The sequence below is a fragment of the Myotis nattereri genome (genome assembly GCF_964212035.1).
Source record: "Myotis nattereri genome assembly, chromosome: X".
Classification (NCBI taxonomy): Eukaryota; Metazoa; Chordata; class Mammalia; order Chiroptera; family Vespertilionidae; genus Myotis; species Myotis nattereri.
Window position 1 is genome coordinate 23,133,122 of NC_138078.1, and position 14,987 is coordinate 23,148,108.

Below are 14,987 nucleotides of genomic sequence, written 5' to 3' on the forward strand. Positions count from 1 at the left end.
ACATCCAGTGAAAATTTTATTTCAATTATGTACTTTTAAATTACAGAATCTCTATTTAGTCCCTGTTTATATCTCTTTATTGGTATTCTCTATTTGGCAAGACACGTGTGTAACCTTCTAGATGTCCCAGGAATATATCAGAGATTTTCAGAGTCCCCTGAAGACATCTCATTCCTCAGATCTTCATTTTAAGTTTTTCTCCAGATCCTGATTTTCTTCACTGGTAATACAGCCTCAGCCAGCCGTTATTTAAACAATTGTTGCTGATTATTTTGAATAAAAACTCTGGGGAAAGGGCTTTTCCTGGGGAGTCAGCTCAAACTCAGGTCAAACAAATGACAAGGACTTGTTTACAGGATTGTTCTAGAGCAGCGGTTCTCAACCTGTGGGTCACGAACAATGAAAATACATCCTGCATATCAGATATTTACATTATGATTCATAACAGTAGCAACATTACAGTTATGAAGTAGCAACGAAAATAATTTCATGGTTGGGGGTTACCACAACATGAGGAACTGTATTAAAGGGTTGCGGCATTAGGAAGGTTGAGAACCACTGCTCTAGAGAGTGGCAAGGCAGATCATATAGTGATAATGCTTTGGGTATAAAATGGGTCTTTTTGAGGAACTCTAATCCGGGTCTTCAATCTCTGGTGGCTATAAGGCTGCTAATTTTTTAAAATATATTTTATTGATTTTTTACAGAGAGGAAAGGAGAGGGATAGTTAGAAACATCGATGAGAGAGAAACATCGATCAACTGCCTCCTGCACACCCCATACTGGGGATGTGCCCACAACCAAGGTACATGCCCTTGACCAGAATCGAACCTGGAACCCTTGAGTCCGCAGGCCAACGCTCTATCCACTGAGCCAAACCGGCTAGGGCAAGGCTGCTAATTTTCAAGCATACTGTGTAGCTGGGGAAAAATAATGGGAATAAGCCAAGTTAAAAAGCCTCACACCCTGCTGTTCTTACTGAAGTACAGCAGTTTTAATATTGTTGCCAACCTTTGGTTAATTTCCAGAGTTCAGCAAAGGTGATTTAGACAATATTTACAATTTGTTGCTTTTATGAAGGAGTGGATTTACAGAGCAGCCACATTATATGTTCAGGCATGGAACAAGTTACACTGTGAAAAGAAAACAAGGCACAATATGGTGCAATCAGAGTATAATGCTATTTAAGTCTTGGTGACTCTGCATTAAATATTTATATAGTATAGCAATACCTGGGGAAACTACTCATTACTTTCTGTGCTCCATCAGTGATGTAGGAAGCACTCTGTATGCTTTGAGAAGTTTAATAGCTTTATACCTACTTTGGGAGGGAAAATACTATTAGATGTTTGATCCTTTCTCCTTAATCATGTGGAATCTTTAGGGGCGAACAAAAGGGAATAAAGAAAATGCATGAAAAAAATGATACGTCCTAATAAGATTTCTGATAATGTTTTCATTATTGTATCAGAAATGCGAACCTTGAACTGCCAGTGTGGGTCAATTTGCTAATGTCATTTTGTGCAGTCTAAAAGTAAACAAAACATGTGAACGAAGAATTGAGCTTCCATTACTGTACATATCCTTATGGCAGATCTGGATATTATCTAATACCACTCCCCCCACCTCCAATAACTAAAACGATAAAGCCCTACTACCATATTTGAAAAAGAAGTTTCTGTGATTAGTTTCCTTCCTAGTAAATTAATTTGAGATCCTCAAATAGCTATTGTATTTATTACATATAACAAGTTCAACTTTTTATAATTACATGATTACAGTGTACCTAGTTTCAAGCTCCCTAAAGAATGTCTTCAAAACAGGTATTTTATGGCCTTGGACATGTTTATTTAAAAATTTGATAAATTATTGGAATTCTTGCCTCAGATAGCTTTAAGTATTAGATAGCCAAATCAGCTAGGCTCAAACAAGATTTCACTTCTCTATTGAATTCATGTTCTCTTAGCTCAGTCAAGCACAAAACAGCTAATGCTGTCCCATTTGAAAAGCTTTTATGCTGAATTTGACACAAAAGCAATCACAAAGCAGACAAAAAGGGATTTCTCTTTCAAAAGCTAAAAGGGGAAAAAATAAATGAAAACTCTGAGCCTGGGTAAATCTCTCTTGACACTGGAAAAGAAAGTTTAAAATCATCAAGAAATAATTTTTCCAAGAAGTCAATGCCAAGTTTGGACCAATCTTAATAGCCTTGGGGAACAGGTTGTGAAGTCAACCAAGATACTGCCAAATGAAATAATTCCCATGAAGACCATTGCAGACAATTTTAGGTGCCAATAGCATATCATCTTACCTCTTATGAAAGTGAAATGTCACCATATCTCATAGTATTCTGTCATAGCTATTGGCAGGGATTTTGATTAGAATAGAAATCCTGTATGATTTTCTCTACTTTCTATCTTTCCAACTCAAAAGAACATCATTGTTTTCTCAGAGCCATGGATAAGATTGAACGAAGCTATGTGGTTAACAAAATCAAGTACTTACTTTATGTTTTTGTTTCCAAAAATTAAGGGCTATATAGGAAAGAAAGAAATTAAACATATATTATGGGCACTTCTTAATTATCTTCTCATTCATTATTGACATAATAGGCCATCTACATGCAGTCTGTTCTTTTGCCAAATCAAAAGTCTCTGGTTTTCATCTCTTTCCACCCTACCCGTACTTTCAAGATGGACTTTTCCCAGATGCCATCTCAGATCAGATTTGTATTTTTGAAGAGGTTGTTATTGTTCCACTTTTTCTCCATTTTTTTGTAATCCAGAGTGGAGGTTTTTGAAATATCCAATGAGTAAGAAAATGTTTAAATATAAAACTTAATAAAGTATTATAAAGAATTAAAAATAACTATTAAAAGGTATGTAGCAACATATATAAATATTTCATCAATAATGCTGACTTAAAAATCAGAAATCAAAATTTTATCTACATTATGAAGACAATTAAATATGTAGATAAGAAATGGAAAAGATTAGAGATAAATATTAGCAATCATGAACACTAAAATATCAGAATTGTAGGTGATTTTTCCCTTTTACTCAGGTACAGTGACTGGTTTAAAAATTCAAAGAGTGCAACAGTGCTGGCGGTTGTCTTTGAAACCATTTCATTGGTTTCATTGGTGACACTGAGGACAGTCATCAGTGATCAGTTCTGTAGACACAGTCTAATGATTGCCTTACAAGGCTCACTGTCTCTCTTGCTAATCTTAGGCACAAAGACTCAGAAAAAAATTTATGGAACAAAAAGGGCTTTGGTCAAATCAATCAATGTCTCCTTATGTCTATTATCACATTTTCTTCCTAAAAGAAAATTGTAAGTGATAAGCCAGCTAATGTCATTCAGCAGTGAGAACAGAGTAGACCTCCATTTTATAGGCTCTCTGACTTGCATAAAAATTAAAAGTAGTAGTTTCATTAAAAATGGAATCCAATTTGCAATAATCCTTTTTAGTTTTTCATAGTAAAACAATATATAAACTTCTCCCCAGTATACTATTTCATTATTTTTATTTTCTACTTGTTGGCTTATCAGTAATATATTATATGTCAATTCATAATTACAGTTGTCTCCCTTTCTGATTCTCAGGGTATTTCTTGATTAATTTTAACCACATAGACATACAATGGGTAAAAGAGAAGATATGTGATGTCATTTATAAGAACAAGCACTATATGTTCACATCTTAACTCAGCCACTTCTAAGTGTAGTTACTGAACTTCTCTCGGCTTCACTTTTCTTACCTATAAACTGGAAGCAATAAGAGTGCTTTTCTTGGAATGTTTTTGAGAGAATAAAATAATCCAATATATGTAAAGTAAATCACAGTTTTTGACAAATAGCAAGTAATTACTATATGCTAGTTAGTATTAGCATTAGAATTACTCTTATTTTTACCATATGCCATAAGCAATAAATGACAGGAAAATTACAATGTTGGTCATTCTTATCTGTATTATGAACTTATATTAAACTTGCAGCAATATATATAATTAAATTCCTCACAAACATAACACAACCAAAAACATCAGTTGCCATTTTTATGATGTAGTTTTCTACTGACTATTCAAAAGCAAAATTTTTATATCAAAAGTTTGACAAAGACTGAAATTATAATACAATCTTGTCTTTGTTTTAGGTGTTTAAAACATCTTACTTGTTTTGACAAAAATTGTTTTTTTTCTCCTTTCATTTTTCCTTTTGCATTTTTTGTCTCTTATTTAGAGCTCCTTGCTTTCTATGAGCTGTTAAATCCTAATCATTCTTGCTATCACTTTAGGATTCTCATAGGTTTTAAGATGATTATTTCTCACTTGCCAACTTCCAGAGTCTCCTTCTAATCAAATCTGTCACTATATGCCTCTCATCATTCCTTCCCCTCATCTATTCAAGGGTCTTTTTCACCCTGTTAATTCCTCCTTACCAGTTAACCATCTTGTCCCATGATATTCTAGATTCATAGAATCCTAATCTTTTTTTAGATAAAAAAGGAATGATATAACATACTGAGTACCTTATGGATAAGACCAGAACTATAACCATATACAGGAGACTCTTGAAGATGGTGGTGTAGGTAAACTCGGTACTCATTGCCTCCCACAACCACATCAAAATTATAACTAAAATACAGAATGGCCATGATTTAGAAATGCCTGAAATCTGACAGAAGAAGAAGAAGGAGAAGAAGAAGAAGAAGAAGAAATGAAAAATATGAACAATAAAATAACAATAAATACATAGCTACCAACAGTTTAATCTAAAAATAAAAATTAACAAAAAAGGAATCTAATGAACAAAATAAATTGATGAATAAAATAGAACCAGATGCATGGAAACATGGAACAGACTGATGAATCTCAGAGAAAAGGGGGTGGGCTAGGAGAGATTTACCAAAGAATTTATATGCATACATGCATTACCTATGGACACAGACAATAGGGTGGTGAAGGCCTGGGGTGGGGTAGGAACCTGGTGGAGGGGAAAAGGAGGGAAAAAAGGAGGGCATCTGTAATACTCTCAACAATAAACTTTTAAAAAAGAATAAACATATAAACTCTATATTTCACATAGATCAGGAATTGGGAAAATCACCATTAGAAATTCCTAATTTATCCACGTTCACCCAAGTGAGAATATCTTATTGGTAACAAGTATCTTGTGAGAGTAAACTTTTATTTGTCTACATGTTGCTTCCAAATGAGGTCATGATAAGCCTCTAAAATCCTATCTGACTTTCTAACATTCTTGTCATATAAATTAAAACCTTGTCCTCATAGTAGTTTAGAGCCTTTGAAAAATAGATATGGCAGAGACTGATTCAAAGCTTACTACCTCATTATTCCCATTAACTATTCCTGAAATTAAATTAGGAACAAGTTTGGTCAACAGGATGTGTGTGGAAAAGGAAGAGCTCCCAAGAAAGGTTCTTCAACCTCTATTGGGCTATGTCACAACCAAGAAATTAACCTTAATTGTATGAAGTTATTGGGATTTCAGGGGTTCTTATTCAAATGAACTTAGTGAAGGTACATATGCTATAGAGCTTATCATAGTCTAAATTCTGCCTAATTTAGAAATGGAAGTCACTTCATTCAAGAAAATGATGACTTTTTTTCTCAGATCACATAACTAATTTGAGATTCAGATACTTGTTTAGCAGAAGGCCTTTTTCTGCCAGAAAAAAACCCAAAAAACAAACCTGTGGTACATCTACACAAAGGAACTCCTATCATTTGCAACAGTATGGATGGAGCTGGAGAGCATTATCCTAAGCGAAATAAGTCAGTCAGAGAAGGATAAATATCACATGATCTCACTCATTTTTGGATTATAATGAACAACATAAACTGATGAACAAAAACAGATCCAGTGACAGAGAAACATCGATCAGATGCTCAAACCTCAGAGGGAAGGTAGGGGAGGGAGGGGGTAAAGGGGAGAAATCAACCAAAGGACTTGTATGCATGCATATAAGCATAAGCAATGGACACAGGCACCAGGGGGGTGAGGGCATCAATGGGAGTGGGGGGGGCAATGAGGGGATAAGGACACATATGTAATACCTTAATCAATAAAGAAAAAAATCTAAACAGGACTTTGATCAAATACTCAATCTGACCAAGTTCCCACCAATTTACTTCCCTGTTGAAAGTTTCCCAAAGGCTGCCCTTTGTTTGATATTTAAGGTCTTTCAAAACTGACCCATACATACAAGGTTTGAAAAAATTCAATGCATATAAAGTGCCATGCATGGTGCTTAATAAAACATAGTCAAACAAATTTTATTTTCCTTTTTCTTTTATTCTGAAGAGTTGTAGATTATTAAGTGGACAAAAATGTGATATAGTTTTGGGCAAAGGGGAGGAAGCAAAGGCAGAGAAAGAAGAGAAGCTGGGCTGGAAGTCAGAGAATGGGAAGAGAAAGTGAGAATATACTTTATCTCTGCCTTATCCTTACACACACCCTTCCCTTTTCCATTTGGGGCCCTTAAACAAAGTAGGAAAAGTAGAGCTGTTACCTTTTCTAGGAAGACATTAAGGGATTGACTTATGTTCCTGCATAAGTATGTATATCAACTTTGAAGTAGTTTAAAAAGATGTTACAATGTGAACACCAGCCCATTATATCCAGATTATTGAACTAAATCAATTTTAAGATAGATATTAGTCTAGTCTGTAATCTCTACTTTGTCTACTGTTCATTTTAGCATAAATGCAATTTTATTTTAATAAGTTTACCTTAAAAATCATTAAATGTTAATCCTCTGTATAATTGTCTCCAGTGTACACCGTATTTAATTTTAAGAACATATCTCTGATTCTAACCTTGGTTTCTTTGATTTTCTTTTGGATTGCATCCATTGTGTAGGGACCCTCCTTCCAGGACTCAAGCTTGCCTTTGACCTGCCCCAAGACCTGCTCGGCTTCTTCCTTAGCTTCCAGCCATTGTGTTGAATCCTTTAACATTTCATTCAACTGTTGCCTCCGGTTCTGAAGGTGTTCCTGTACTTCATCCCACTGATTCTGAATTCTTTCAACTGGAATAAGAGGAAAAATAAATATATAGGATTAAATGCTAGTCTTAAGAAGATATTTTCAATTTAACATCCAAATATCTCACATTCTGTATTACTCATTTAAAAAAAAAGTATTCACTTCGTTATAGCTAGGATGATCGACAACTGAATTCCTTCCTGGTTTTCAATGGCAAAATGAGTTTCTGTTAAATTATCTCCATGATGGTGACCTAGAACATAAATACTATATGTAAACAATTAAATCTGTTTATTCTCAATCCCTAGAACCAAATATGAATAAAATTTTAGAAAGGTTCTTTGGCAGAACCCCAAACACCTTGTCCTTACCACTTCAGATTCTAACAGTCTGACTTCCAATACCATCATTGGCAGTTCATTCCTTGAAGGCTTTGTATTACCATAAAGAGTTTGTTTTGCCATCTAAGTGGTAGGCTAGATACACCAAGGAACTGACACTTTCCCTCTTGCCAATCCACCTCCTAGGAACAGTCTGTAAGCAATGACTGATGGTAGTAGGCATTGGGATTTGAATATTTTAGCCCCCTTGATGCTAGGGCACATAACTGTGAGGCATGTGTTTTTCAACGGTTCCAGAATTCTCCCAGTGAGATAAAGCTCCACTGGCCCACAGTGGTAACCTGCTTGATAATGCACCATCCTTTATTGGCTGTCTTGCCATACCTGTCTCACTTCCTCACTCCCCTACTGATATTTTCCTCAACTCCCAAATAAATCACTTGCTCTTAAAACCTTTTTCTAGGGCTTTCTTCTGGGGCTACCCAAGAGCAGATGGGCATTCTGGAAATTCCTTATAACAATATCTAAAAATTCATGCTGATGATATTTTGTAAGTATGACAGGCTTATACTGAACCTATTTTTTGGTATCATTGAGAATCAAAGATAATAAATGATTTGCCTATAGATTATGCTCTGAAATACTCCAATTTAGAATGCTAAAATAAATATGACCACACTATTTTTCTTTCCTTTAAGGATAATTCTATCTTTTCTTTATTCTGGTTTCATAAAATAGAAATAATGTCATAGAAAACAAGTAATAAACCACCAATATTACCACAGCAAAGTTCTATTATATTTTGCCTACATGTCTGCAATAGATTCCATGTAGTCCTCCACCCCAAGCCTCTGTTTTTCAATGTAACATCTACACTTTAGACAGAGTGATAACTAATATAGACCTGATCACCTCACTCTCCATTTAAATGCTTAAATGTCTTTCCACCACCCTCTGGAATATTTAGTTTGATGTACATGTTTTTCTCTGTGATTGGCCCAAACAGTCTGAGAAGTTTATTTACAGAAACAATAAGTTAAAACATAATCAGGGTATAGGAAAATCACCAAAGATATACAAGAACTAGGCCTTGCAGTAGTGGTGCTGTTACTATATCTAGGCACAAGAAATCAGGGGAAGGAGAAGTGGCCAGAAGCCAAGAATTATGAAGAGAAACCACCTTCAGAAGAGCAGTAACCTTTTGTCAAGGGACATAGTCAGCCTGAGGCAACTTCCTGGGGAGGCAACTAGGAGAATAAATATCCTGACCTCACTCAACCTGTTCTCTTCAATTTCCAAATAGGGCTCCCCAGTGGCTAAACCAACTGGAAGCCAGAGGGCATGAGAGATCTATGATGACACAGATCAGCCTCCCAGAGTAGACAGCAGGGTAAAGAAGGGCAAAGCCTGGCTATGGGTGGACAAGTAAAATGTATACAGCACAGACTTCACTCATATGTGGAATCTAATGAACAAAATGAGCTAACAAGCAAAACAGAGATGGACTCATAGATAGAGAGCAGGCTGGCAGCTGTTGCGATGCATTAGGGGTTGGGTGGGGGTGGAAGGATCGAGCAAAAGGGAAAAAAATGGGGGGAAAACCTCATGGACACTGATAATAGTGTGGGAATGGAAGGGGTGAGAGGAGTGGGGGGAGGTGGAGGAGGGTATATGGGGGATAAACGGTGATGGAAGGAGACGACTTGGGATGGTGAACACACAATGCAATATACAGATGATGTATTATAGAATTCTACACCTGAAACCTGGATAATTTTGTTAATCAGTGTCACTGCAATAAATTTATTAAAAAGGAAAAGAAACCATCACAGTATTATAACATTGTGCTTCTTATTTCATCATGTTGGCTCAGTTTTTCTTAATTAACTCTATTGTTGCCTTAAAGTTTTGAGAAGTTATGAGTTAGATAAGTACTTGAGATATTTTGTAAATAACTGTCAGGACTAGATAAATACTACAAGACTAGTAATTATGACATGAAATCAAGAATCTGGTATCTAGAAAACTAAGGGCACTCATTATTTTTATTGGGTTTATTTCTGTCAAGGTGTTTGTTATGTTGCAAAACCAGCCAACATATTATATTCCAACTTCAGTTAACATACCAACCTCTGTTTAAATGTCAGTCTTTCTTTATAATCTTTGAGAACTATTCTTTTGTGTTTGTTTCATTGTTGTTGTTGCCCCACTGGGAAGTACCACATATGTCATAGTTGAGATGTAGAGTTATTGATTATTCTTCTATTTAATCTTTAGTTTACAAAATTAATAGTGTAATTGCTATTATAAGAAACTGTTTAAAATATAAATAAAAATGTCCTTAAGTGTTCTGAAATATTTTTCTATCATAGAACAACATAGAACTGATATTCTAATTACAATCCATTCTTTCAATTTATAACAGGCTACTTTATTATGTACTATTGACCCGATGCATGGATTCATGCACCTTGAAAGGAAAATAATTAGAAGAAATATTTTAATATTGCTATTTGCCCTTTCTCTGTAATGGAAGTGTCAGAGCCACTGCTGGTAGCCATCTGCAGGGTGATTGGAGGGGTGATCAGGCCTCCCCTCCCCAGCCCCCTCACCCCCGCTCGCACCTGCCTTGGCCTGGCACCTCCCACTCACCTTCTCTACCATTCTGCTGCAGTCCCGCTCTCATTGGAGCCCATCAGGCCAGCAGCGCCTCCACTGCCACCCACTGCCAGCACCATGTCACCTACACCCACCATTTTCCGCACCACCCCCTGGTGGTCAGCACACATCATAGCGAGCGGTTGAACTCCCAGTCTCCCAGTCAAAATTCCAGTGACCACCCACCCAAGGGGACAATTTGCATATTAGGCTTTTATTATGTAGGATAGTTGGCACTGTTTTTCTTAGCCTATTGACATATACTATGTGTAATTGAAGATAATAAAATTGACTTTCCTTAAAAAGTCTTTGATTCTAATTTGCCTTTGCCTAAATCAGCCTTAATTAGTGATAACATTTTTAGAATGCCCAGTATTTCTTACATAAACCTGGTAAGCCATTCATATTCATACCAGTGGATACTTTATAATCCTATATTTCATTTCAGTAGTATAGATATAATGTGTAACTTTTAATGAACATCACTTGATATGAATAAGTAGTTTTTCCTATTATGTGGGTAGATATTTCTTAATTGTGGAAAAAAAGAGGGAACTTTTATAGCTTAGACCAGTGGTCAGCAAACTGCGGCTTGAGAGCCACATGCGGCTCTTTGGCCCACAAAATACCACGTGCAGATGCGCACGTACAGTGCGATTGAAACTTCGTGGCCCATGCGCAGAAGTCAGTACTTTTTAGAAGAGCCACACTCAAGGGGCCAAAGAGCCACATGTAGCTCATGAGCCTCAGTTTGCTGACCACTGGCTTAGACCATTATTTCAGACAAACACACAATTTCAATGTCTGTTCAATCTTTGCAATGAAAGTTTTCATCCCAAAGTGGCCATGTGTGTAAGGTAGCAAGATAAACTAGTTCATTGGGATGTGTATCTCGCTAAGGATTTGCTTTCTCATCTTTGACCTTCAACTGTACATGATAATCAGATAATCAGATTTAACTAGATAAATTTATAGCCTACAGTCTTATTCAACAATCCATCTACTCCTCTATGTACTGCTACTCATCAATCCATCCATCTAGTCTGCTGGTCACCATTTTATTTACCATGTACTACATAATAGGCATTATGCTAAGCACTGGGTAAACAAAGGAGTCTAAGATTACCTCCCTTCTGGTTGGTGCCTGTTAGATAGAGGCATTATTCATTATCTATTCAAAGAATCTAGGATGAGCTGTTCCAGGGAAAAGAATGAGTTTTGAGGATCATCCACATTGGACAATTATGCAGTCAGATGGACTGAAGGTGCTGTGGCATAGCTGTACAGGGTGGACAAAAGTAGGTTTACAGTTGTTCACATGGAAAATAATATAGTAATGAGTAATAACACAAGAATAAACTGTGTTTCACATATCACAACTATAAACCTACTTTTGCCCCACCCTGTATATTTTGAGAGAGAGATCTGGGATTACAAATCACTACAGAAGAGTAAAAATGGAAGCCATCTATGTGAATGCATTCTCAATGATATGGTGTATAGATTAAGCAGAACAGAGGGTTAAGAATGGAACACTAGAAAACACCAAGACAGGACATAGAAAAGTAGCCAATAAGATGAAAAATGACTAGAGAGGCAATAGAATACTTGGAAAGTGAAATTTTATAGAAACTTGGACAAGAATGAGATTCAAAAAACACTTTTAAATGCCATAGATGTCACAAGAATTGCTAGAATATTAAATAACGGTTATTTGAAAACCTGCTCTGCTTAAAGCACTGTTTTAAGTTTTTGACAAGTAATAACTCATTTAATCATCATGATGATATTATGAGGTAGGTATCATTGTTCATGTTGTTGTTGCTGTTCTCATTAAACAGATGAAGAAATAGAGACAATGTTAAAGAACTGGTTTAAGGTCATACAGATAGTGAGTGGTAGATCCAACACTTGGGCCCAAGCAGTCAGACTCCCCAAAGCCTGTGCCAAAAGTATTCATTGGCTTTGACCACACAGAATTCCTTGAAGACCATACAGGAAATTATTTTAGTGAAGCAGTAGAAATCTTATTGTAGGGAATTGACAAATGAATCAGTCAATGATGGATGAGAGTTGGAAGATAATTACCCCTTGTCGGTGACAACTATGAGGTGTGATTTTCTCTATTTGCCAGGGTTGAGCAGTAGTTGCTCACAGCAAAAACCTACTCAATAATTGGCTTAATTACTGGCTCCTTTCCTTATTTCACTGTCCCACTTCCTACTGGTACTTCCTAGGATCACTTTACAAATAAACCACTTTCACTCAAATCATTGTTTGAAGGTATGCTTCTGGGGGAACCTAGTTGAAGTTAGAGTTTTATTCATTAAAACAATTCTTAGTGTGCAACCCAGTGCTTGACACTTGGTATACTTTCAATAACTGTCAAATGAATTGTATATGTAGACTATTTCAATTATTCATGCTTCCTCTTTATAATGATGTAAAAATGCCACTTCCAAAGTTAACTTTTGCCCAATACCAGAGTCTTTCTTTCTGAAAAGCAATCAGTTTCTTTATTGCATTTTAAGTTTACATAATTTGAACAATGGCTTGAGTCTTTTACATTTCCCTTTTTGTTTTCTTTTTACTGTTCATGATCTCCATAATAAGTAAACAAATATTCTCTGGGCATATTTGTTTCTAATAATGCCTTTAAATGAACCATTTTTTTTGGTGTGTGTGTATAAAACAACTTCACTGTTATGTTTACTAGTAGAATATTCTCCTTTGATTAAAAAAATCTATAAATTGAAAAGTATGGAGGGGGCATCCTGTGAGTTAAAATTAATTTAATGATAACTCTCTCTAACATTCTTAAAATCAATGTAGATCAGAGATAATCTGTGGGAATGTCTTATTACTTTAGCCTGTCTTTTAAATTAAATTTTGGACTGATTAGTATTGAAAAATACATGTGTATACTGGATAAGAAATTTTTTTTGTTAATCTTCATCTGAGGATATTTTTTTCCATTGATTTTTTAGAGTGAATGGGGAGATACAAAGAGAGAAACATCGACGTGAGAGAGACACATCGATTGGTTGCCTCTTGCTCTCCCCCACCAGGGCTAGGGACCAAGCCTGCAACTGAGGTACACGACCTTTACCAGAATTGAATCTGCAACCCTTCAGTCCGTAGGATGATATTCTAACCACTGAGCAAAACCGGCCAGGGCGGGATAAGAATATTTCCATGGGCATTTTCAAATTTTGAAACATACTGCATTCTAGAGTATAATAACAACAATAAAATATCATATTGTTAATAACTTAAGTACAATTAGGTGAATACTAGAAATACAATCAGCAGATGTATCTCCCCTTGTAAAATAATTAACCATATGTGGGAATCCATTTTGCATAGAAGATATTATGGAGATATTATTTCCATTACAAAAGGACTCACCATAAGATTTCCCTATACGCTCAATTTATCAAGTGTATTTAAAATATTATTTGACTTGTACTCCACTCCCAGGTATTGCATAGCTATATTGTACTTCCAGAGAAATCCATACTTATATTCACCAAAAATATGTACTAAATTGGAAGAGTCCCCAACTGGAAATTACCCAAATTCCCATCTGCTGTAAAATGGATAAATACTTTGTGATATATTTATCAATAGAGTACCATATAACAATAATTATGAAATATCTACAACTATGTGCAATCATATATATTAATCTTACAAACAATGTTGAGGGAAAGAAGCCAGCCCCAAACAAGGACATACTATTTTATTCCATGTACATAATGTACAAAAACTGGATAAAGTAAGAATATTGTGAAAATTGAAATAGTGGTTACTCTTGTGGGACTGGTAGTCACTAAAGGAGACATAATGAGGGCTTCTGAGGTTCTGGTCATCTCTTGATTTGAGTGATGATTACACAGATGTATTCAGTTTGTGCAAATTCACCAAGCTAGACATTTAGGATGTGTGCATTTTTCGTGATGTATGTTGTACTCAATAAGAATTTAAGTGAAATATTATTTGACTTGCAAAATGTATTCTCATACAATTTTGGAAAATTCACCTTTTTTAATAGGGTTGCAACCTGTAAATATGCATCACTTGGGCAGATATAAATGATAATGAGAGATGCATGGCTTTGCTAAGGACACGATACAATTTAGACCTTAGAATTGTGTGATAAAGATCATTGTAGAAATAATCATTGGATAGTGAACCAGACTAGACTCACAGAAACAAATGAGCACATAGAGAGTAGTGAAGCAGCTTTTCAGTTATTTAATAAAAGAAACAACAGTGGAATTGAGTGATAAAGCTGTCCTAAGAGTAGACTTTGTAGAAACATATACAATATTTTTAGAAGTTCTAGATATATTTCATTTTGTCGAGGAATGAAAGTAAACATAGCATCTGAAGATCATCAAAAAGAAGCTGTTATCTAGGAACTGGACCACTGTGGCAGTTGGACATGAAACAGACATGGTAATTGTCCATAATTGGACAATTCAAACTACAGAATTTTACCACAGTCACAACACTTCACGCAGGATATTACTGATAGACCAAAGATATAGTATGGCAATGTATTTGGTCACTAGAGCCCATATTGTTAGATTTGCATTTATACCAGATTCATCTGACATGCAAAAGTGAAATAATGATAAAATATATGCATATAAACTCAGACAATCTGTGCATGTTGGCAGTTGAAAAGCTATCCAAATGTGTGCATTTTTTCTCTCAGAGGTCTATCATGGAAAGCTTCTCAACTGATTTGTGCCATAAGTAAACACTGGATAATGAAAGGAAATAAATAACCATTGCTAAGACTCAGGATGACAGACTGGAACTCAGCATGTGTCCTGATTTACGGATCTCCAAAAGTGCCAAATTGGAAACACAGCAATCACGTCAAGAACTACAATATTGTAGAGAAAGAAATAGTTCAGTTGATTGAGTACTTACCAATCTATCACTTCAAGTTTTTAAGCTAGCT

At 35.6% G+C, this 14,987-nt stretch overlaps 1 protein-coding gene across 2 annotated transcripts in view; it reads right to left on the minus strand.

Annotated features, from left to right (window-relative positions):
• Positions 1-14,987, minus strand: part of DMD (dystrophin) — a 2,781,977-nt gene that overhangs the window by 671,771 nt on the left and 2,095,219 nt on the right. For both annotated transcript variants that reach the window (XM_081115404.1, XM_081115406.1), the window contains one exon: positions 6,846-7,057. In XM_081115404.1, coding sequence (XP_080971530.1) covers positions 6,846-7,057 — 212 coding nt within the window. The remainder of the gene's footprint in view (positions 1-6,845; positions 7,058-14,987) is intronic.